The 26,181-nt window shown below is 44.4% G+C and overlaps 1 protein-coding gene across 1 annotated transcript; it reads right to left on the reverse strand.

Annotated features, from left to right (window-relative positions):
• Positions 1 to 702: 702 nt before the first annotated feature.
• NCEH1 (neutral cholesterol ester hydrolase 1) lies at positions 703 to 23,319 on the reverse strand. The gene is made up of 5 exons (XM_065411113.1): positions 23,182 to 23,319; positions 11,411 to 11,639; positions 7,908 to 7,977; positions 2,588 to 2,759; positions 703 to 1,320 (listed from the first exon to the last, which is right to left on the reverse strand). Exons 1-5 carry the CDS (start codon positions 23,317 to 23,319, stop codon positions 703 to 705), a joined length of 1,227 nt encoding a protein of 408 aa, XP_065267185.1.
• Positions 23,320 to 26,181: the final 2,862 nt, after the last annotated feature.

Genomic DNA, 26,181 nt, shown 5'->3' on the forward strand with positions numbered 1-26,181 from the left:
ATGAGATAATATCTTTTATTGGACCAACGTCTGCTGGTGAGAGAGTCAAGTTTTTGAATCACATAGAGCTGCTCTTCAGGTCTGGGAAAGGTACTCTGAGCGTCAAAAAATTAAATTCATTACTCAGCTAGACACTAAAAATCATGGACTGAACAGAGACACTGGATTTATGGCTTATTACAACAATCTGTAACCCACTAACCCCCCCTTTTTGTCCTATGACTGCAGAGGTGTTAATGGGCCACTCTACCTTAAATGGTCTCTTAGCACATGTGCTAACTATTTATGAAAAACAATCTGTTCCACCTTGCATTTTGCTGTGATGCTGGGAGTACCTTTCCCACCAGAGCTGAAGAAGAGCTCTGTGTGGCTCAATAGCTTGTCTCCCTCACCAACAGAAGTTGGTCCAATGAAAGACATTACCTTACCCACCTTGTGTGTCTAATATCCTGGGACCGACATGGCTACAACTACACTGCATACAACAGTGTTTAATAAGTATTTAGTAAATTGCTATGCTGGACAAGGCTAATCAGCTATTAACCAAGTAGTTAGTGACATGCTACTTCTTGCAACAGAAGCTCTATGACATAATCTTGAACAAATGAAATTAGATAGCCTAAAAGTGCACAACTTTTTTGTTTTTGAAGCAGTGAGCTTTAGATTGACTGTTCTGTGCCTTCTAGAGAGGACTCACTTTCTTCACAGGTTTTCAGCAAGCCACTTTATGTAGCTGTCCCTGGTCCGATGTCCTGAAGAGAAATTGGTAGGCCAAATAGTAAAGATCATGCAGCCATGAAAGCAGTCATCAAAGTGATCAAGTGTGACCTCCACACCTGTGCTCTCCAACCGTTTGGCATACATTATTCCATCATCTCTCAGGACATCATTCTCGCAAGTCAGGATGTAGGTCTTTGGCTGAAGCTGGAAAATTTCTTTTTCTGCAAGCAATGGAGCTGCGCGTATGTCAAGTAGTGCAGGTATTTCCTGGATGATTTCGGCCTTCCCTGTGGGTTGTATCACAGGTTTGTAATTCTTTTTGAACGTCGAAGGCAGGAGAGAAGTCCAGTTCAGACGTCCCCTGAAATAAACAGCCTGGCTTACGTCCAGGGAAGTGTGGTTGTTGATCAGCATTGAGGAGGCAAAGTCATAGTTACCATTGAAATAGTCTATCCAAAACTTCACCATGACGAAGCGAGGAAGAACAGGCATGTCAGTGTTCTGCTGGTATGAAGGAGTGTTAAAGTCCAATGCCTGAAGGACTGGATAGATTAAAGCCTGCAGCTTCAGTTTGTTGGTCACACTGTCATCTAGACTAAGCTGTAGGAAAAACACAGGACAGAATCCAGACTGTAAAAAAGCGGTCATTGCTTATGCTGTGTCTGATCCTACATCACTGGTTCCACAATTCATTCCCCCAAGAGGAGAGAAACCACCATTTGGTGTTTTATGGACAAATGCTCTGCTGGTGTAACTCAGCTGCAGAAAATTTTGCTCTTAGTCTGGAATATTAACAGTCTAGATCTGATTCTGTTCTCACCTGCACTGCTTTTACACCAGTGATTTCAGTGGAGTCATAGCTGATTCACACCAGTGTAAGTGAGAATAAGGCCATGTCTACACTAGCAAGCTTACAGCGGCACAGTTTTACTGATGCAGCTCTATGCAGATGGGAGAGAGCTCTTCCGTTGACATAATAAAACCACCTCAACGAGCGGTGGTAGCTATGCTGGCAGGAGAAGCTCTCCCGCCGACATAGCGCTGTGCACACTACCACTTATGCCGGCAAAACTTATATCGCTCAGGGGTATGTGTTTTTCATGCCCCCGAGCAACATAAGTTTTGCCAGCATAAGTGGTAGTGTAGACATGGTGTAAGACATGCCATTTCCAAAAAAGGGATGCTCTCCTGGGTACTAGTCCTAAAGAACTGACTTGCTTTGGTAATTGCCCCTTATTGATTGATTAATGGTAATTACCCCTTATTAAGGCTGCCTTAAAAATTCCAACCAGATCAAATTCAGACTAATTTAGATTAGAAATACATATGATATGAACAGCAGGGAAAATAGATTTTCCCTACAATTGAATTCTAACTCTTCTGTTAAATTGTCTTCCTGTGAGGAAAAAATGCCATTTCATTAAAAAAAATTATTTCCCCTTCATTTGTATTAAAAGAAATAAGGTCATTTTCAAAGACGGGCAGTTGCAAAAATTGCTTATTCACAAAATAGGGAACTGAATTTATGAATTATGCATTTAGATGCCCACTTAGCCACTTACGCAGGCAAATAAAGGATTCACTAGCACAGTGGGTAAAGGTTGGTACCTAAATTGCACTTTTAAAATCTGGCCCATAACAACTTATAAAAGCAGTAAGACATTCTAGCGCTGCTTGATTCAGAAATAACTGACAGGTCTTAACTTATGTAAAATATCTAGCAGCTGGCTTTCACAGTGAACCACTACCATTCTATCTCTAAACTTGTCTGTCACTTTGCGATGATGCAGCACAAATAACCTGTCTACACATGTGCACTGCTGGAATATGGATTGTTATTGTGATAGATACAGGCAGTGGATGTTACCTGCTGGCACACAGCAGCAGCCAAATTTCCTCCTGCGCTATCACCAGAAATTGCAATTCGACCTGGGTCAACTGAGTATTTAGCTAGGATGTCAGACCGCAGAAAATACTTCGTTGCACGTAAAGTATCGTGGAATTGCTCAGGGAAATGAACCTCTGGTACCAGCCTGTACCTACAAAAGAAGAAAGAGGCTTACATAGGATAATCATTATACACAGAAAATGTACCTTTCTAGCAGGACTATTATGTGCTATCAGGTGGATAGTAAAATGCAGAAATAACTTAGTTTAAATATTATGGTTGAAATATGAAACATTTAACACTTAAACAGTATTTAACTACCTACATGTTGTTATTACAACTCTAATTCTGAAAGAGTGATGCTAACCCACTGAATATGAATAAATTAGGAAATTGTTAAGTGGAACTTTTATGTTATCTCCCAATAGAGGATCTCAAAATGTGAGGATTCATTCATTAATGTTTTTATCACTACATCCATAAAAAGCAGGTGGTAATATCTGCTTGGTGTGGATGCTGAATACCCCTGCTTAGCCCACATGGGTAAGGGTAAGCCAGGTGTTCCCAATAGAATAAGGATACAAAATCAAAGTTATGGAGTTCCCTGTCCCTGGCATTTGTAATTATAGTTAGTGGAAACATTTAACTCAGCTACAGCATATGCAACATGAAATGAATGTGGGCCAGGAATAATAATAATACCTAGCTCATATCTAGTGTTTTTCATCAAAAAATCTCAAAGTGCTTTACAAAGGAAGTCTTTACAGTGGGGGAAACTGAGGCACGAGTGAAATGACTGGCCCAAGAACATCCAGCAGGCCAATGGCTGAGCCGAGAATAGAATGCAGCTCTCCTGAATCCCAGTGCAATGTTGTATCTGCTAGCCCTCCTTGGTCTTCAAAAAACAGTGGGAGATGAATGATTCTTCAGTCATTACTTAAACCCTTGGGGGTTTCAGGGTTTCTCTAGAGCTGTGTAAATACCATTGACCCAAACTGAAATTGGGGGAGGGGTTTTTTGATGAATCAGGATGAAAAGTTAAAAGTTTTTCAGTATCTTGAAAGCTTTCTCAGGACAGGAAAAAACTGTTCGCCATATACCTGAAATGTTCAGCTTAATTTATTAGAATAATAGAGATGCAGGGCTGGCAGGGGCGTTGAGATGTCATCAAGTCCATCCCTCTGCACTGAGACAGATTAAGTATACCATCCCTGACAGGTGTTTGTCCAACCTGTTCTTAAAAACCTCCAATGATGGGAATTCCACAACTTCCCTTGCCATCAGCGGCAATAGAAAAGCTACTCTTTTCTCCAGTGTTCACAGCAGGAGAAGAGTCTAGTTTCTTTTATTGTCCCTGTTAGGATTGTTGTGAGCAACTGGCCATTCCGAGCAGTCTTTTCTGATCAGTTTGCAGCCGAGGCAGAAGTCAGCATTTGTTGTCTCCCAACTTGTGAACCAAATCGGAATGGTGGTATTATGTGCAACTTGTGGTGGTACTGGTGCCAGTAGGTGGGGTTGTAATATAAATGTGTCTAACTGCACCGGTTGGAAATGTAATGTTTCCTGACATTTTAGACCCGCAGAAAAAAACTGTCAACTCCTCCACTCAGGAAGCTAACAGGATAGCCTTGGACATTGTTTCCTAAAGTTGTGGCTTTTACAGAAAACACCCTCAGAAAGTTACTCTTAATCAGTCAGCCTTTTGTTCTCTCTCCCCAAAGTGATCTATTGTATTTAGCAACAGAGGGTCCTGTGGCACCTTTAAGACTAACAGAAGTATTGTATTTAAAAATCTCACAGGCCCTGCAAACTTGGTTTTGTTCCTGGAGTAGTCTTCGGCTGATACTGCAAGCAGGATGCTGCTTGGAAGCTACACCATCCTCAACACTGGGGTACCAGGAGTCTGGCTGATGGGTAGACGTGGGGTTGTGATGACCCTTTCTCTGTTGTGGGATTAATTTGAGGCTTGCAAATCAGGCTGAGTCTTTTGACCATGCTTTTTCCATGGAAAGTCCCCCTACTATCAGATGGGCAGCTGATTAAAAAGCACCTTCAAAACTTGCTTCCTTCTTTATCATGCCAGCCTGGCAACAGCAACACGTGCCCTTGTGTCTAATAATAATAATAACTAGCTCTTATATAGTGCTTTTCATCAGTGGATCTCAAAGTGCTTTACAAAGATCAGTACCATTATCCCCATCTTACAGATAGGGAAACTGAGGCACAAATAGGTGAGATAACTTACCTATGGTCACCCAGCAGGCTAGTGGCACAGCCAGACATAGAATCCAGGTCTCCTGAGTTCCAGTCTGCTGCTCTATCCACTAGGCCACACTACCTCAGTAGGCTGTTTTTGCAGTTCTTATTCTCTTAAACCTTGTATAATTTAGTATGTAAAGGTGTGTTGTTAGAATGTTAGCTAACATGTGCTAACCAAAATGAAGGCCTCAACTCTACCAGCTTAGCATACGTTAGAGGCAGTGTGTCTTGTCTACACTAGCTAACAACACCCTTTTAAATTCTAGTCTAGACACGGCCTTAACTTTCAGCCTGCTTAGGATGCAACTGTTGTATCTGCTCACGGATTTGATCTCACTAATGTTGCCTTGTGGGGTTTATTGAATATAATGTGGTGGATTGACTAACACTCTTAAATGCTATCTCCTGTATCCAGTATAAGAATTGATTCATCGTGAAGCACATGCCTTTGCATAAAACCAACATGTGCCATACTACAGCATACTCCTATATTCTACTGACTGACTGTTTTGCATCCAACAGAAATTATATGCGCAAAATAAATTTCAGGCATAATATTGAGATTAATAAGAAGTTTTTCAAATTCTTAAAACTATTTAGGCTTTAGAAAGCAATCTGTGTATTACATCAGATAAAGTAAGATATGATAGGCCTTTGGGAATCCCCTGTGCAACTGGATAACAGATTGGGTATGCAACATTCAAGTGAGAAAATGTGCAATTAAACTAATGAGAAATCAAATTAGACTGCACTGAGTACAAAAGGCTTGATTGACAGAGATAATGGTTGGGTAGAGAAGACAAACAGCTTGCCAAAACAGGCAGAATTACAGCATCATAAACAAGAAAAGGAATAATAAGGGACATTTCAATATTGTGATAGCCACTTGTCTGCAATGGCTAACATCTTGCTCATTTATTTTTGTGTTTATTAGAGGAGACAATTAAAAGGAGCTGGAAACAACTACACTTAAATTATATTGGAATGAATATTATACCAGTAAAATCAATTCTGCATAATGAGGCTGTAATTTGATCACGAAAATTGGCAAATAATCTCATTAATTCAGTCACTGGCCCCCCTCTTCTGTCAACTTTAATATTTTCATTTACAAAAGAAAAGTGCTTAATGCAACCACTCAAATTTCCCTCTTCTGGTTTATTACAGTGGCCCATTAATGTACTTAGCAACTTAGAGGGTTGTTAAACTAACTGAGGAGACTCCATAAAGTAAAGAGAAGGCCTGAATTCGCCACTGCCTTCCAGCTTGTGTAGTGATTTGTACTCGTGCAAAGTGTGGGGCAGTTATCAGGTGAGGCACACATACTGGCACAGTAATCTCTACACTTGTGTTTAATACCATCACCCTCAGTGAGGGCTCTGCCATCATGATATTTTATTGATCACAGAAAAAACTGTTGGTAAGAAACCTGACCACTGTGAACATACCTTTTGTGCTATTACTCTTTATAATTCTCAAGTTACATACATTTTGCCCTTAGATATTTACCCTTGACTGATCTAGTCTGCCTTTCAATCTGTCTGCTCAGTGTCTTATATTCTCTCCTACATTCTTCTATCCCAAGCTATTCTCTTTCACTCTGCATTTTTTCCACTAGCTCAAGCACCTACCCCATGGAGCAGTCCGACAGTGACATTTCAGAATGTGTGCTTTGGTGGTTTTGAGCATAACAGTTTTCATTTTACCTCCGTTTGTTGGGATTGTTCTATTGTTCTCCTTCACCTGTGCCAATGACTCAAACCCATTCTGGACTGAAGTTATATAATGGTCGTTGATTTCGGATAAGTCCAAATGTTGACTGTCTTATGTTTAAGTTTTAATTTTGTTTCAGGCTAACAGCTGATGGTCTGACCCAGTCTGCACTCAGGAAAGTCTGTGTTCATTGTGTACTTGATCTCCAGTATAGCTGTATCATTACATAGTTGATTTGGTTCTTTGTGATACCGTCAGGTAACCTCCATGTGTGGACAGAAAAAGACTAATGCCTATGTTAGAAATATTATTTGAGAGCAGCAGATTCTGATGTCAGAAATCAACACATGCAAACTTATGTACTTTGCTCACATCAGGCGTAGAGATGGCAATAACCTTGAGAAAGTTATTATGGAAGGAATGGTGGAAGGTCATTGTAGCAGGGGATGACAAGTGAGGAAATGGATGGTGTGCAGCAGATCACTGTAAGGTCAGCATGAAGTTAGCGATGGCTTGTGAAGACTTCCAAAAATTCTGTTCTGATGTCACCAGTATTCAGACACGAATAAATGGATGTACTTACTTTAAGTGTTCGGGTGAGGTTAGCTCAATGTATCAAGTGTCTGTTTGTGGAGGAGAGGGCACAAACTGCATGTTTTAGTTAAGCAACAGTGGTAAAAATCAGCTGCCACTTGAAGTTCTATACCATACTTTAATACAACTTAAACGCTGGTTTCTAAAAGGACCAGAAGTATCCTTAGTTCAAATCTGCCTCACAAATCTCAACCTCCTGCTGGGAAGCACAATCACAGTGACCACTGAGAGAGACAACAGTCCCACCCACTGACTGGAGAGATTGAGGGATAGGTATTTCTCTCTTCCTTCAAAAGGTGAGGGGGTTTGTGTGTGTATATAGAAAGTGTGTCTGTGTTTGTATTGTGATCTCAATCCTGCAAGCACTGATGCACATGAGTTACCGACTCATCTGAGTAAACCCACAGTTTTTAATAGGACTACTCGTATGAATATGTTAGCAAGATTGTGGCTTTTTAGTTCCAGTTAAAGTGGCTTCCCCTCGCTCCCGTTTTACTATGTACTTTTAAATGTCCGGTACAATTGAGGGTGCCATTATCTCTAATAATTAGAAAAGTATTCAGATACCATTCTAATCCACTGTCATTGAGAAGGACACAAAATATCAAGTCCTGCTAAAGAGACTTTTTTCAAATGAAAACCTTTTAAACAAGTCACGACAAAGAAAAAAGCAATTAACTCATTCATAATGATCTATATTTCTACATACTTTAAGATTTTGTTGATTACTCACTCAATTGAGACAATTACAGCATTCAGAGATTCTGCCATGATCCTGCAGAGATTGTTATAGAAGCTTGTTCCTGGGAATAAGAGGACCAAATGTTAGTGAAAGACAGTAAATTTTGTTAATATGCATATTGCACACAGCTCTACATATCTTTAGATTCATAAGAAAAACAGCAAGCACTTATATTCAATCCTGTAAAAAACAAACAACCCCCTGACATTATAATAGACACTCATTATTATCAGTAAATCTTTATGCAAATGTAAATAAATGGAATGGAATGCAGTCAGTGTATAACAGCAGGTACCATGATTTAGTGGAATGAACACAGTTTGTGTCTTAGCAGTTTGTGCACTTTCTTCCTGGCTTTGCCATCAACTTATTGTGTGACTTTGGGCAAGTCACTTCACCTCTCTGCCTCAGTTTCACTTACCGCTACCTAACCGCATTGGGCTGTTCTGGGGATTAGTGTCTGAAAAATGCTATTTTTGTGCTAGTCGTACATGTGTTCATTATATTATGCATGCTGGCCTCTAAACTTGCAGTTTCTACTCAAGGTAGTAGTCCTATTAAAGTCAATGGGACTGCTCACCTGAGTCAAGGCAGTAGGTTCAAAGCCGTCTTATTTCTCAGGGTACTCATTTTCTCTAATTCTATGCCTCTTCAGTTACTGAATAGGTATTTCATGGTGGTGGAGAATATAACAGTGTATTAAGCATCTCTTTAAAGTACACAGTCTTGAGATTTAATATTTAGCAATAATATTTTTGCCACTAACGTTTACATCTTAAACTGCAATAACGTGTTTAGAGTTACAGTGATCTGAGTGAAGCACAGTAATTCTGAAGCAGACGTTCTGCCCCGTGGGAGTGCTATGCAAGTTACTACAGAACAAGTGCAGCTGACCACGTTCTATAAAGCATCACTAACAGCTGCCTATGACAGGTCTTCCTGAAGGGTCTTGTGACCAGCCCTGCACTGGGCCACCGGGGGCGGACCACTCATTGTGACTCAGGAGGCCACGTCCCCTCTTCCCTGCCGTTCATGCTCCAAGTGGAGAAACTCAGATAAAAGGAGGCAGGCCAGTCGTGGGGGTGGGGCTGGCTCCTGTAGAAGTACCTGCAGTGCCCCTGGCGGTAAAGCCCAGGGACCGGGAGGGACTACCTGCCAGACGACCCGCCGGCTGCGGAGACCACCGTGGAAGCCAAGCTGCCTAAACTACGCCCCCGCCCAGAGAGACGTGAGACCTATAGCCTGATTGTTTGCTTGCCTTGCCCCACCCCGGGGCTGCAGCCTGTTTGCTGCTTCGCCCGGCCCATGGGGCTAATTCCCTAGTCTGTTTGATTGTTTACTGCCCCAGCCACGAAGCTGCCGGGCTATAGACTAATTGTTTACTTTGCCCCACGCAGGGGCTGCAGCCTGCTTGCTGCTTCGCCCTGACCAGGGAGCTAATTCCACAGACTGTTGGATTGTTTTGCTGCTCAGAATCCACAGATGGCCGAAATCACCCACGTTACGGGGAAGCCCACGACCGAGTGGCAGAGTGGACTACCCCCATACTGGACTGATGGTGGCACCCCAGCTTGACCAGCAAGGCCGCGCCATCACAGGGCTAATTGGGAGAATTTTGTGAGAACAGAAAGGCAGAGGAATTTTTAATGGGTACAGTTACTAATTATGGGCCAAATATGCTGGCATTTCCAAAAGTGCCTAAGTGACTTAGGCACACACTTCTAACTGAAAGTCAAAGGCACCTCTGACAATCCCACCCATAATGGCTCTTCACACTAAAACTGTCATAGGGCTAAGCAGTAATTAAATCTGCACCTTTCAACATACAGTATGCTTTATTATCCTCTTGGAGTGTCCGTGGCAGCACAGAAGATGAAGAGGGCATGGCCTTCAATCTTCACCCCAACCATGTAGATCTTTAGGACACCCACAGGGAGTGTTTGCGCTCAGAGCCCCACACTGAAGATTCTACTCCCTGACAATAGCATGGCTGGATTAGTGGCCAGGCTATCACTCTCTACAGCTGCGCACTACCTTCCACATTCATAGCGTGTTAACTTAACATGGCTTTAGGCAACTTTGACGTCCACGGCAGTTTTCTGCTAAAAAAACGCACTGGTTTTCTAAAGGACCAGGCCATGCAAAGTGCTTGGTCTCCACCTCCCTCTAGCTGCCTCTATCCCCTGCAGTCGCACATCACTCCAAATACGTGTAATTTAGAGCTAGTCAAAAAAAATGGGAACATTTCCATGAAAAGCTTCAACATTTTCAACTAGCTATAAGGTGATTCATGCAGAAGGATAACCTGCTGTCTTGGGCTTAGGCAAAATATATCATGTAGCCATCAGTCCGTAATCATCTGGTCAGTGTTTACTTTCCTCCATGGCATGCAACACAGAGACCATGGTGACCTACACCAGTGGTTTTCAAACTGCAGGTCACGACCCAGTACTGGGTCGGGGGATGTAAGGCACTGGCAGCTGTGGTCAGCACCGCCGACCAGGCCGTTTAAAGTCCTGTCGGCTGTGCTACCCGGCTAAGGTAGGCTAGTCCCTACCTGTTCTGACACCGCGCTGTGCCCCAGAAGCAGCCAGCAGCAGGTCTGGTTCCTAGGCGGGGCGGGGGCCACAGGACTCCGTGTACTGCCCCCACCCCGAGCACTGGTTCCTGGCCAATGGGAGCTGGGGGGGGGGGAAGAGGTGCCTGCGGGCAAGAGCCACGCAGAGCCACTTGCGCGCCTCTACCTAGGAGCCGGACCTGCTGCTGGCCGCTTCCGGGGCGCAGTGCAGTCCCAGGACAGGCAGGAAGCCCGCCTTAGCACCCCTGCTGCACTACTGACCAGGAGCCGCCCAAGGTAAGTCCGCGTCCCAACCCCATGCCCCAATCCCCTGCCCTGAGCCCCCCGCAAATCCAGAGTCTCTTCCTTCACCCCCAGCCCCTCATCCCCAGACCCTGCACTCCCAGCCAAGAGTTCTGACGCCCTCCCGCACCCTGAACCTCTCATTCCCGGCCCCACCCTGCAGCCCTCACCCCTGCACCCCAACCCTCTGCCCCAGCCCTGAACCTCTCCCACACCCCAAACCCCTCATCCCCAGCTCTGTTGGGTTGCGGGCATCAACAATTTTCTTCAACTGGGTCGCCAGAAAGAAAGTTTGAAAACTACTGACCTACACCAACTTGGTCATGAAGGAGTCCCCATAAATAACTCTCTTCTCTTTTCAGTATGTGTTTAAAATAAGCTTCTGATTCTTTTGCAGCCATGTGCTGATAAAATATGTGCTTGTTTTCTGTTTCAGGATTACTTCCCCCTCCCCCCCTTATGGCGAGAGTTGGAACAGTTACTATAGCCCCAGGATTCCAGCTCTCATTAGGTTCAGACATGTCTCAGAGAGCAAAACTCTCAGCTTCTGGGTGGGAGAAGAGCTTTTAGTTACACTGAACCTGCTGTGATGAGAACATATCATAATCCACTCTAATTAATGACAGACACATACTTGCACTTGCCAAAGCCCATCCTCCTCCATGGATGTAAACGACACTGCGCTTTAGTGTTTCGTCTTGCTTTGGAGACGGTTCAAACACTCTGACTTCCACTCCATCAAAAAGGGCGTCTGTTATCTTAATGTGTTCAGAGGACGAGGGCTCCAGCTTGTCAAAAGTACCAATCACATAATTCAGAACTCTCAAGTGATGGCTGAGTCTTAGACAGTGAACCAGGTTGCACTAGGGAGAAATTGAGGAGTGGGGGGAAAAAAATAATTTGTTACTCACAGGCTTATCCTACTATGTTGCATTAAATATCCTTGCAATTCTCTTCAAAAGACAGTACCTGTAACTAGACAGGCAACAGCACTTAACACCCATGAGGGAATGATATCAAAGCCTTCCAAAGTTATATTGTGACAAAACTGTGCACCCCTAGAAATTCTCAGGGCATGTCCACACTACAGAAAGAGACCCATGGAAGTGAATCTCAAAAGCTGGGTCAACTGAATTGTGCTCCTGGGGCTTGCACTGCGGGGCTACAGATAGCAGTGTAAGTTGTTTGGGCTTGGGCTGAAGGCTGAGCCCTGAAACTCAGCGAAGGAGGTGGGTCTCAGAGGCTAGGCTCCAACCCAAACATCTATGCTGCGTGACCCCAAGTCAGTTGACCTGGGATCTGAGACTTGCTGTCCCAGGTCTTTCTGGCAGTGTACACATACCCTTAGTTGTCTTAATATATATTTTGAAAAAATAAAGCACCGTGAGCACTTGGAAGATCAAGATGGCAGTGGGTTAGAACTGAGACACACCTATTTGAAAAGCACAGTTAGATTGAAACAGAATCCTCAGGAGTGGGTAGCACCATAGCAGTGGTTCTCAACCTTTCCAGACTATTGTACCCCTTTCAGGAGTCTGATTTGTCTTGCATACCCCCAAGTTTCACCTCACTTAAAAACTACTTGCTTACAAAATCAGACATAAAAATACAAAAGTGTCACAGCACGCTATGACTGAACAATTGCCGACTTTCTCATTTTTTACCATATAATTATAAAATAAATTAATTGGAATATAAATATTGTACTTACATTTCAGTGTATAGTATATAGAGCCGTATAAACAAGTCATTGTCTGTATGAAATTTTAGTTTGTATTGACTTCGCTAGGTCTTTTTATTTAGCCTGTTGTAAAATTAACCAAATATCTAGATGACTTGATGGACCACCTGAAAGCCCTCTGCATACCCCCAGGGGTATGTATACCCCTGATTGAGAACCACTGCACCATAGGACTCTTAGAACTGTGTCTCAATTTCTTCCAGTAGAGGGCAGTAATGCACATATACAGTAGTTATTTTGTTATATTATTACAGTTAATTTCTGCATTTCTCATAGTGTATTGGGAAAGTTTAGGTGTTAATAAAATCCCATAACCACAAACTTTTCTACACTTCCAGTGAAAATATGAATCCTAAAGATCCAGATTTTCTTCTACTGACTTTACTAGTCTGAATTGCATCACCTAGTAAAGCCTGCCTTCCTTTCTACAAGCTGAAAGAGTGTGAGTAGCTCACTCAATTGGGGCCTGTGCCTCAGTTTACTCTTCCCTAAACTGACTGCAATACCTGCCTGTAGGGACAGTGATTGTGAGGCTTGATTCATGTTTAAAAAGCTGTGAAATCCCTGGAGAAAAGGTGCCATAAGTGTATTCTTCTTCTCCCGTATAAATGATTCATCCTGAAGTACAAATCTTTTCACTTTCAGTACGTTTCTTCAAGGAAAAATCTCAATTACTGAAAACAAGACTGAGAGCAGGGAGTTTGTGACTGAGAGGCAGGAATTGATCTCAAGGGAACATGGTGGTGCTTGCTAATCAACCCATCTGTGTTTTCTGACCGAATGTTTAGCCTCCTAGGATGAGATCAGAGCACTAGAAGCAGAGTGGGCTGGGAATTTATTTCCACCCACAGAGCCCTTTGTTGTGATTCAACAAGAAAACTAGCACTGGCCTAACTTTTTACCTATATATGGGCTTCAGGGACGTCTATGCTGCAGTTGGGAGGGTGCTCCCAAGTGCGGGTAGACTGCCATACACTAGCTCTGCTTGAGCTAGCGAGCTAAAAATAGCAGTGTGGCTGTGGCAGCACAGGCAGAAGCTCTGGCAAACCCACCCAACTGACTGGGGACATAGTCAGGTGCCTAGCCTGAGCTCCTGTCCATGGCCACACTGCTACTTTTAGTGCACTAGCTTGACTAGAGCTAGAGCATGTCTGTTGACCTGGACTGGGAAGCACGTTCCCAGCTGCAGCGCAGACATACCCTCAGGATTCAATTCTGGTATTTGACCTCTTGTACTTTGTTTATGCATCTTGCCCAGAGAGGATAAAGGACCTACTACTACCAGCTAAGGGAGATCCCCTTCAGCCGAAAAGGTAGAGAACTGTTTCCCAGTGTACGTATGATTTATATAGTAATTGTGCTTGCAGAGTATAATATTTTTTCCATGCATGCTGTGAAACAGGGTTGGGCAAACTTTTTGGCCCCAGGGCCACATTGCGGTTGCAAAACTGTATGGAGGGCCGGGTAGGGAAGGCTGTGCCTCCCCAAACAGCCTGGTCCCCATCCCCTATCCGCCCCCTCCCACTTCCCGCCCCCGACTGCCCCCCTCAAAACCCCCGACCCATCCAACCCTCCCTGCTCCTTGTCCCCTGACTGCCCCCTCTCGGGACCCCCCGCCCCTAACCGCCCCCTGGGACCCCACCTCCTATCCAACCCCCCTGTTCCCCATCCCCTGATTGCCCTCTGCCCCATCCAACCGCTCCCTGTCCCCTGACTGCCCCCAGGGACCCCCGCCCCTTATCCAACCCCCTGGCCCACTTACCATGCTGCTGAGAGCAGCATGTCTAGCTGCCACACTGCCCGGCCGGAGCTAGACATGCTGCCGCTCTGCTCAGCAGGAGCACACAGCTCCGCCACCCAGAGCACTGCCGTGCGGCGGCATACCTGCAAGGGGGACGGGATGTGCGGGGGAGGGGACGGGGGCTAGCCTCCCGGCCGGGAGCTCAGGAGCTGGGCAGGACGGTCCTGCGGGCTGGATGTGGCCCGCGGGCCATAGTTTGCCCACCTCTGATGTGGAAGATCCAAGAGGGGATGGGGAAGGGATATATCAGGCCAAACCACCCAGTGCACTATGATAATGAGGCATTTAAAAAAAAGAAAAGATGGGTTGGAGGTGAGGTCTTTCACTATTTTGGAAAGCTAACCACCTGTCCTGGCTGAGGCATATTATAAACCAGGGAGGAGTCTGCGCCCTTTTATAATTATTCCCAGCAAGTCAGAGTGTGGAGCTGGGCGGTAAGGGGAATGGTTACCAAAATCCATGGGAGCCTGATACCCAGTAACATTAGAGAAAGTGTCAGAAGTGATATTTTACTTTGTGACTAGATCATGGATAAAATTTTCAAAAACACCTAAGTGACTCACAAGTCTAAGGGCTTGTCTGCTCACAAAAGTTTTACCTCTAACTATATTGGTGCAGTTGCAGCAGTAAACACATACCCCCAGTGTGGATGCCATTATACTGGTATAAAGGTCTTTTATCTGGTATAGCTAATCCTGTATGGGAAGGGGGGTAAGTTATGCTGGTATAAGGCATCTTTATACCAGTAAGACTGCATCCACACTAGGGGTTGTACTGGTATAACTTTAAAAAAATCACTAAAATAATCACTCCCCCTTGCCCCCAATCAAAATAGTTATACCAGAATAAAAACTGGGTGGAGACCATGTCTCATTGGAGGGGGAAAAAAATCAAAGGTCATTTAGGCTCCAAAGTGCCATCTGGAAATGGGTTTTAATACTACTAAGTGTTAATCTTTTGCTGCTTTCCCAATTCATTTTAAGGATGTGTATTTCACTGATGGTTAATAAAAAACAGTAATTTTTGTTTACTACATCTCTGCACTGTTATTTTCCCTGGTCACTTTCCAGTGGTAAGCCTGGGAGCCTGTTACTGCAGGCTACAGTGTCAAAGCTTTCGGAGGATGGATAGTTTAACAGAAGCACACTATTCCCATAAACACAGAGAGGTAAAGCCCATCTTTTTGTTCTGTATATGTACAGCACCTAGCACAATGGGGGCCTCGTCCATGACCAGGACTCTTTGGCGCTATGGTAATATAAATAATATTTCAGAGGAACTCCATTGAAAGAAGGATTTGTTGCATGACTGCAGATTCCTTGTCGTGGAGGTTTTATTTCTTTGGGGCCATAAATCTAATCTCCCACCTATGGTACTTTACAAAATGAAGATCAATATTCAGTACAAATACGAGGCATTAACATTAAACCATCTGGTGTATAAAAAGCCCCGAAGCCACCTTCACTACATGTGCCTTTGGAAAGAGGCAGGCTTTGAAGTATGCCTAATTTTATAAATCTCAGCTTCAATGGACTAAGGGGGGCAATCCACTTCCAAAGCTGAGAGGCACTGACAAAGGATGCCCTCCCAGCAGCCGGTTTAAACTGCGGCAGTATCACGCTGTGAAAGAGGTGGCTTCTCAGGAAGCCAGGTTCCAGAATGTTTATGGTTTTATTGACTGAACACCACCAGCTCTCTGTGTTTAAGAAAGCCCTCCCATTAAAAAGAATACAAAAAGTATCAACCCAAACCCTGGAAATGCTGAATGCACAAGACAATTTGTATCTTTGAATTTCAGATCATGCTGTTCTCCATCTGTTCCTCCCATAGGAAAATCCAATTCAAGGTTGAATGCAGGAGGGTTTCTCTCACACACGTTGTATTAGGGGAAAAGTAAGTCCATGTGGATCAAAGAACTACCCCAAGCTTCCTTTGAGGTTCAAAGAAGTTCAGTAAAGTTATGTAATGCTTTGACATCTAGCTGCATTGACTTCAGTGGAGTAGTGCTGATTTACACCAGCTGTGATCTGGCCCTTTGTGGGTCTTGTGGTGGTTCTGAGAGGTTATTCTTTAGCGAAGGAAATTTTGTGAAACAGTTTTTCTGCCTGATCTGCTAGTGCAACAACCAGCACTTTCAGGAGGAGCGGACAGGTCTTGCCCAATTGTTCATTTTAGCTCACATTCTCTCTGGATAGGGAGCCCACATGTCCCTTGGCATATCCCTGTTTTGTTTCACTGAAAATTGTTTTGCAAATCTGCATCTGCCTGGCTACCTGCAGGTCTATCACATGCTGTCACCCTACCCTGCTCCCATGCAAGCCCTTGCAAGCCCCACCCATTACATGAGTGATGGAGCCAGCCCACTCCCACTTACTGAGTTAAACTGACTGTTGTCAAAAACCAATCAAAGGGAAAAAGCCTACCAAGTTCACACGTTCCTGTCCATCAGGGTATAGAGAGAATGAACAATTTCTGTTAGACCCAGACACTCTTTAATTGTGCTTAGTGCTTAGCTACCGAAGTGACAGGTGCATTAGAAATATCTTTGATATATGCAAAGATTGGTTATCATGTTATTACTGGTTATCATTTGTAGGGACTGAGAATGTGCTGGTTACTAACCGAGAAAGTCTTGTCCCAAGGAATTTACAATCAAAATCTACAGTCTATGGAATCATAGACTGGCTCTGACTCTGGGCCCTTCTGCTTGTTCCAAAGCTACTGGCAACTCAGTGTCTGCACAAGAACTCCCGATGTTGCTAGCACCTTTGGAGGTTAACTAATGTGAGCAATGGCTGGGCACTTAGGGTATGTGTACCCTGCAATTAAAAATCCACGGCTGGCTCATGCCAGCCAACTTGGGCTCGCGAGGCTCGGGCTAATGAGCTGCTTAACTGCAGTGTAGACGTTCAAGCTTGGGCTGGAGCCCAGGCTCTAGGGTCCTGTGAGGGTCCCAAAGCTCGGGCTGCCCGAGCCCTAACATCTACAGCACAATTAAACAGCCCTTTAGCCCGAGCTCTGCGAGCCCATGTCAACTGACATGAGCCAGCCCCGGGTGTCTAATTGCAGTGTAAACATACCCTTAGAAAACTTCTTTAGTGGAGGCAGGGCCACAGAGGCTTGGGCCTTGGCTACACTGGCGCTGTACAGCGCTGCAACTTGCTGTGAGTCCCCAAGTGTAGCCAAGGCCTTGGTTTGTGTTTGACAGGGTGGGGCGCAGCTTCCTGGCAAGCACCCAGCAGAAATAGGAGTGGTGAGCATTTTTGTGTCCGTGAGTATCCCTGAGGCTATATATGAGTTTAATCATCTGAGGACAGACATCCTTGATTGATTGTGGAGAAATGTGCTAGGCACTTCCTCAAATCATGTCACTTTTGCTCCCTTCCTCCCTTTTTTTTTAATGACACTCCCAATGTCTTTCTTGTATTTCTGCATTGCATCTACATGCCCTCTTCTTTATTCCATAACCCTGCACAGGCTACAGTTTAACTGAGGGCTTGTCTACACTTACATTTTATAGCGCTCTAACTTGCTGGCTCAGGGGGGTGAAAAATCACCCCCCTGAGCGCAGCAAGTCTGAGCGCTTTAAAGCGCTAGTGTAAACAGGCTTGTGGAGGTGGATTACCAGGAGCGCTGGGAGACCTCTCTCGCACTTCAAAGCGACAGCGCTTTGAAGCTTCCAGTGTAGCCATGCCCTGAGTTTGTAACCAGTTAGTGGCATCGTTGGCTCTAAACATGAGTTGTGCTCACATCCCGTGTGTTTAAAACTTGATTGGTATCTGGATTTCCCCACCAGGAAGTTTGCCAATACAGAGGGGAGCATTAGACTGGCATAATGGTTCTACACTGCTCCCTGCTTCAAAGCCCCTATATTAGGCTCTTGCTGGGATGAGCTGGAGGAGGAAGGGATAGTGGCAAGAACAATTGTACTTCAGCTGTTCTGAGCTATGGATAGGTGGAGAGCATTGCAGCTCAGTCATAAACTAGAGCACCCTTGTAGTTTACACCAAGGACTGAACCAAACACCAGCCCAGGAATCAAAAGGTGTAGCTTAGCATCGGGGTCACAGCCTGCAGGCATGTTTGTCTTCCTATAGTGGGTTCAGCACAGTTACTTTGCTGTGTTGGCACGAGAACTTGCCAATGTTTGTGTAACCAGTTTGACTGGTCCTCCTTCCCCAGAGCTCTTTGTGATAGCACCCTAAAGCAGACTGCCACATGTGCAGCTGACATATCCTCCAGGCACTCTCACCTGGCAAGGCAGATTAGGATAGCTGCCCATATTTCCCTAGAATGCACGTCTTAAAAAAACACCTCATGGTTAATCAGACTGACAGGTGTACATACATTCATGATGGCAGAAAAGTTGCTGTGTGGACATAAACTGACCCATTTTCTTGTAACTGGTTACACCCACCATGCCCGTAACATGCAGCAGAATCTTGGTTGTAGTGTGGACAAGGCTTTAGTCTTTATACTTTCTCTTCTTTCTCCCAGGCTTTTAGTTCTCGTATTTACTTTGACTGTCTCTTCTCTCTTGGTTTCTCTCTCACTTTCTCCTCTGATCTCCCTCACCTTCAATCTGCTCCCCCTTTCTTCTCCCGTTCTCTGCCACACTCCTATTCCTTCTCACTATCCCATCCTGGTGTTGTCTCCCCGCATGCCAGGAATATGTTGCCAATTGAAAGGGAGAGAGATACAGAAACACACACACATGCTGACCTACCACAATCCCATGCTCTGACACAGTGAGGGCAGTGAAATCACAGACTCAGGCAAAGGTCAGGTCAGTCACAGCTTGCCTGTGACTTTTTTTTTCCACAGCTGCCACCGTTTTAAGCACTATGTTGACTCTACTGATACACACATTCATGCCCTCTGAGCTCAACAGTTTTGCAACATACTGTATCCTGAATGTACCCCCTGGCAGCATGTCTGCTGAGCAGTGCAGGCCAGCTGAAACATATCAGCTCAGTGCCCTGCTCCCTTCGCTGCCTCTCTAGCTGCTACGCGGTTAAATCTGAGGTCCTTTAATGATTGTCAAAGCCCCAGTGAGATGGGGCATGACTGTCTCAGGGACTGTACATGCACCTGACTACGCTGCTCATTTGGAACCATGGAGCTCTCCACTATGGGCTGATTCAAAGCTTGCTGAAGCCAAGCTTTGGATCAGGCTCCACATGAGTGAAACTTGGGAAAGTGGGGGACTAAGCGCCTTCCTGGCTGCACATCCACAACTATGGAACTTCTTCCCTTAAGAGATGAGGACAACCCCAAATCTCATCACATTCATTAGTGAGTATTCACTGGGGCATTCTGCAGCAGAAAGACAACAATAGCACTTCTATTTCAGCCTTTAGCTCAGTCATAACACATGGAAGTATTAATCTGTGTTTTGGTTTGGCCACATTCAAGCTAGATAAAGACTTCAGCCTACCTAAGCTTCATCTAAAATGAATTCATATTCTTCTTAATTTCCTGTCCTGTGGAGTGCTGCTGTGAACTGTAAAGCAGTTGCTATTTCTCATGTGAGAGAGGGTTGCACTTGAGTAATGAACGAAGCAATCAATATATATGGACTTGATCCTGTAAGGTACTGAGCACTCTAGCCCAGGGGTCTCAAACTCAAATGACCACGAGGGCCACATGAGGACTAGTACATTGGCCCGAGGGCTGCATTACTGACACTTCCCCCCCGCTGCCCTCGGCCCCGCCCCCATTCCACCCCTTCCATGAGGCCCCGCCCCCATTCCAACCCCTTCCCCGAAATCCCAACCCCAACTCTGCCCCCTTCCTGTTCCCAGGGGGTGCAGGAGGGGTGTGGGGTGTGGCGGGGGCTCAGGGCAGGGGGTTCGGCTGCAGGAGAGGTTCGGGGGGCGGGCTCCAGCCCGACGCACACCAGGGGCAGGGCAGGCTCCCTGCCTGCCTGTCCCCACGCCGCTCCAGGAAGTGGCCAGAAGTTGGGGGAGGATAGGCACAGGGGTCTGTGTGTTGCTGTTGCTTCAGGCACCACCCCCAGCAGCTCCCATTGGCCGGGAATGGGGAACCGTGGCCAATGGGAGCTGCTGGGGGCGCTGCCTGAAGCAAGAGCAACACACAGACCCCTGTGCCCCCATTCTCCACGTTCCAGCCGCTTCCCGGAGCGGCGCGGGGGCAGGGCAGGCAGGGAGCCTGCCCTGCCCCCGGTGCACGTCGGGCTGGAGCCGCTCTAGGTAAACGCTGGTAAACTCCAGAGATTTTAAAATCGGAACATTTAGCCAGAAAAGTATTACTTCAGTCTGCCATCAAACCCTTATGGGATATTATTGTGATAAACAGTAACAAGCTGAAAACACATTCAGGAGTAGGTGAAAGTTCAGTGGTCACATTTAAAGAAATCTAAAACCAGTCAGTGTTGTAACAATCATTGTGGGAGGCAGAGGGAAATTTAGCCCTACTGAAAGTATCCTTTGTTGTAAAAACTGACTTTGAAAATAACTGCCATGGCTTGACTTTTATAGTTACCACTTCAGCTACTCACACATTGAGTTTTTGGTCTTTCAGGCTCCCATTTTAAAGACAGTCCCTCATTCCTGAGTTTATGCTTTCACTCAGCTTTGGAAAGCCTCCTAATTAATATCTGCCAAGCACCTTCTCTCTCTTTGCTCCTTAAAACAAACTCTTGAAGTCTCAGCTGTACTGTGATGTGTTCCATCTATGAAGATTACACTCCACTCCATACTTGTTCTGTATTGTACTCACTTGTTTCTTTCTTCAGAAAGTAAACTCCTGAGGGCGGGGACTGTTTGTTGTTTTACCCAGGATGCAGTACCATGTACTTGTGGTGTTACATAAATAAATAATATGGTGGAGACATATGGCGTTTATACACTAATAGTCACATGTACACAAAGACTGATTAAATCAAGAGCAGATGTCTTTCTGGAAGATATGCTGTCATTCAACTAGAGGTTATGGGTATGATGCAGGAATTACAGGGTGAAATTCTATAGCCTATGTTATGTAGGAGGTTTAAGTAGATTATCATCACAGGCCCTTCTGGCCTTAAAAATCTATGCACTGATTATGGTGGATACTTACAATCCAACTGCTTCAGACACTCATAGGGAACAAATGAAGGGGCCCAAACATGTAAGGTGCTGCGTACCCTTAACTTCTATTGAAGAGTGGAGCTATTTTGGAGCACTTTTGTGTCATTTGGCCAATGCAATATGTCATCTATTACAAGGATGTGTGTGAAAAACCAGTTCACCCTCCCCATAGACTTATTAAAATGTCAGTCTTGGTCTCCACAGAAAAGCTGAGACACATCCTTTAAATGTTTTTAAATTGCTATAAATTGCTGTTTTAAAAAGTGTTTTTCATGTATGCAGTTTTATAAAACGAAGCACTACAGGCAAAAATAGTTTTTTTAAAAGTGCCTCAGCGTATACTGCAGGGTAAAACCATGGTTGTTGATCAATCACTATAAAAAGATCAGACTGTACTAGCAGAAGAGGAATTAAATTTATGTAAAACCATTCTGTGAAACGCTTTGTAACCTCTGGTCTGCATGATGTCACCATGCAACCACCAGAACAAAATTTAAAGTGGGGAAAAGGTTAGGGAGCCGCTGAAATGTTATTTGGAAAACACAGTGTAACAAATACAGTGTACAAAGGTACACTCCTCTTGTTTATTCGTGAAAGCCCAAATACTAATTTGAAAGACTTTCCCTCTGCTTTCAATCTCTTCCACCCTACAGTCTTCCTGGAATATGATGGGGAAAGTGCTAGGATGCATCTGAAGAAGTGAGGTTTTTACCCATGAAAGCTTATGCCCAAATAAATCTGTTAGTCTTTAAGGTGCCACCAGACTCCTTGTTGTTTTTGCTAGGATGAAAGCACTCAATTTGTTTCTAGTCTTAGGAAATGCATAGAAGGCAACATGTAATAAACTGCATACAAACAGTCGCCATCATCTAGACAGAAGGAAATACATTGCATCTGAAATCCCCAAAGCCTTATGCTTCTGAATCTGAGAGTGGGATTAAGTAAAGCAGAGATCAACAGCCCCTTCTCGGTTATGGCATGCAGCCAATGTCTACGACATTGAGGTTAGCTGTCCTCCTTACCTGCCAGGAGTAGGGACTGACTACAAAATTACTTTCAGATTCTACAATGGAGTCAGCCCATCACTTCCCACTGTCAAATGATTCAGGGGGTGGGGGTCCTAAGAAACTGAAAAGGGTTGATTTTGTACTGAGCAGTGGGAAGAGCCGGCTCCCCAATGTCACAAGGGCAGCCGCAGCCTAGTCAACAAGATAAGGACCGACCTCATGCTTTTTAAATGGATTGAGTCGTGGGGCATTTTCCTCCCAGCTGATGTACTATACAAAGTGTGTGAGCGAGAGAGACAGAAATCCGATTCTATTTCTAGATTCCCTGCCGAGAGTCCATCAGCCACCGCAACTACATTCAAGGGAGGAAAGGAGCTGGCACAAAGGGGTTTCTTTGGCATTTCTCATTCATTGAATGCAAAGGCAGCAAGGGAGGAAGAGGGAGCGCTTGATGCTGTAAATCAACCAACCAATTTATCCAAGAGGTGCAGAGCCGTCAGACAACAGAATTTATAGCGTATTAGCACTGTACTTTAAAGAAATTAAGATCAGATGCATTTGCAGAGCTAATTTCTGCCAACGCGCCCGGAGGCGCCTTGGCGGCAGCAGCTTCTACAAAAGGCTGAGGCGCCTCTCCTCTCTTAAAATCAACCCTTGGCTACAAATGACATTTCCTCAGCTGATCACAACGGAGAGAAATAAAAGGGGCGTGTGGGGGCGGCGAGGGAAGGCGAAGAGAGAATAAAATTGCATGGATCAAGCTTACCATTTGCTGGGTTGCCCTGAAAGTGGCATCCAGCAGCATGAGCTTCCAGGGATCCGACACTGTGCTGGGTAAGGGCAGGTACACATAATAGGCTGTCAAGGCTACCAACGCAGTCAGCAAAACAAAGGCTGATTTCATGTTGGACCGGTGCCGCCTTTGCTGTGTACAAGCACAGACACCGAAGCAAGTTTTTTCTGCCTCCTTACAAGTTTGCTGCAAGGTTGTAGCTCCCATTCAGGGGTTTCATAACCTTCGCAAGCCAATCAGAGGACGCGTAAAGAGGAAGTCTAGGCTTTTCCGTCCCCCTACATCTGTGTCCTTGCAATTGTTTTCGTTTCATCATGTTTCGGGCCTTATCTGAGCACAGAGACATCTAGGGGACAGTGTGATGCGGTGCACCACTCGAATCGCAATCCTATCGCCACACAGCACATACTGCACAGCCAGTAGGTGCACCGCACCAGGCTCAGTCTGCATTTATGTAATCCAACCCCCAAATCATCAGTCTGCCCCCCAGCAAAGGGTTAATGGCAAAGTGCTGCAAAGGTTGCATCTGATAATACTCAAGTCTCCAGGGCCTCCAGGACCTAACTTTACACGCAGCAGGAGCAGTCCTATTGAAGCCAAAGCCAGACACTTTGTGCCTATGAACAGTCCCAATGGCTTCAATGGGACTGCCCAGGTGGGCAAAGCACCCTGGAGGGGCTTGCAGGATTGGGAGCAATATTTTTACAAAATACACTGCAGTACATATGTAAAAAGTATGATTGCAGCTAATCAAAACTACACTACACTTAAGGACCATGAACAATGTATGTATTTTTCACCTCTGCCCCCCCCCACCCCCCCACATTTAGAAGCTTAAAGTTGGGCAGTGATATATTGTCAGTTACAATAAGGCCTGCTACAGGCCAGGGACTCACTGACTGACAGTAGGGCAGGGAAGGTATCCATATACACCTCTACCCCGATATAACGCGACCCGATATAACACAAATTCTGATATAATGCGGTAAAGCAGCGCTCCGGGGGGGGGGTTGCGCACTCCGGTGGATCAAAGCAAGTTTGATATAACGCAGTTTCACCTATAACGCGGTAAGATTTTTTGGCTCCCGAGGACAGCGTTATATCGAGGTAGAGGTGTACTTGTATTTAATTTTACAGAGCCTGTAATACTAAAGCACCTATGTTGTGGCAGGAATGTAGGTGAAAGGAATGGAGAGATCAGAATCCACTGAGAGAAGCATGAGGAGCATTAGATCTGTCTTTGTCAACTACCACTGAGTCAGTAAATGAGAAATGAAGGATGTATGTTGGAATCCATTACTTTGGGACACAGTAAGGGGGGACTTTTATGAAGGGGTGGTTTTGACCTGAGGAAGGTAGTAAATGGCCATCAGAAGAAAAGAAAAAGAAGAGAAAAAAGCCTCAAGTGGAGATGATTTCTTAAAAAATGTGTGCTAGGGTTAAATTTGTACATACTGTAGTTTGGAATGGGCATGTTGAAAACCCAGGGAAGGAACTGTAGATTTGGGATGAAAATCTGTCCTCTTTGAAGTCAATGGCAAAACTTCCCTTGACTTCAATGGGGCCAGGAGTTTACCAAATGGCTACAGCACAAATTTTGCTTTCTACTTCAGCAGAATTTATCTCACATACAATTAAAAAAAAAACCTTCCTAAACAAGTTTCTTCTTCCTCTTATCCTTTTCTTCCCTCATAAATTCAAAGTGGAGGCCACCTCATTGTGTCATGCCAAGTAACAGACATGACAATGTTCAGCATGGATCTGACTAACCTCCACATCACCAATGGTTACTCTATATTTGTGCTTGTTTATGGGACCATGTTAAACAAATTCAAATATTTTGTTAAATGGCTTGTTTCATATACACCCTGAATAAAATACACATAAAAGAATGAGCACACCCCTAATTTTAATATTTATTTTAAGATTAATTCATCAGATAAGAAAAGACATAGGAAACTAACACAATTTATGTAAAGCTCCTGAAAAGAGAAGCTTTCTAAAAGAAATGGACATGAGAAATTAGATTACTAGTTTATAAAAAATGAAAAGCTGACAGCTGATCCTGTTGTCATTGGAGTCAAAGATAAAAAACATCCATTAATTCCAGTGGGAGCAGGAGAAAATCCCTGAACTTTGTGAGGAAATGGGGTTTCAAGGACCAAGACAATATTTATAACTTTATATTACATCACAAAAGCAGAATGTGTTTTCTAGAACTGTTTCCACATACAGTTTACTGAGCAAGTTGTATGTTAAAGAGCTACTGTATTAGGAAATGAGTCAGGGATACAGCTGCACATTAATACTGCTTTATTTAAAGAGAATCAGCAGTTCCATGGAGAATCTGTTTTTTCCAGAAGTTCATAACTGGGTTTTAAAAAATTGCTGTGGATTGAAAAACAAGCTGCAAGGTCTCAGTCTGGGAGGGATTTTTTTACAAATTAGCAAATTTTTCAGTCATTTCTAAAGTTGTACATATGCAAAATATATGGGACACATTCTCTGCTGGTGCAAACTGGCACGCACAGCTCTACCGATTTCAATAGAGTATCACCAATTTACAGGAACAGAGAATTTTTCCTGCAATAAGAGTGAAAGCCAGCCTTTAAGCAACCACTCCAAGGTATTGCCAAGGTTTTTACAATTTTAAATTATCTGTAATAAGAATCATGTAATTCAGTGTCCATAAGGTACACGTATATATGCATAAAGGGCTGGACTCTGCAAACACACACATTAAGATATGCATATGTGGAAGTGCAGAATCTGGGGCAAAGTTCATGAGCAAGAGATTCTGCACTTTGCATTTTTCCATTTGTTGCTTCTAGTTTTTATGCTGAAATGCCAAACAATGGCCATATCAGATACAATGGCCATATCATTCCCCTGAGATCCAAGCCCAGAACTGATCCTCTGTGAAGGTATCTCCCAGTTAATTGGCAGAAATGGAGTCAGCTGTCTTTGTTGCAG

This window comes from Emys orbicularis, chromosome 9 (genome assembly GCF_028017835.1).
Source record: "Emys orbicularis isolate rEmyOrb1 chromosome 9, rEmyOrb1.hap1, whole genome shotgun sequence".
NCBI lineage: Eukaryota > Metazoa > Chordata > Testudines > Emydidae > Emys > Emys orbicularis.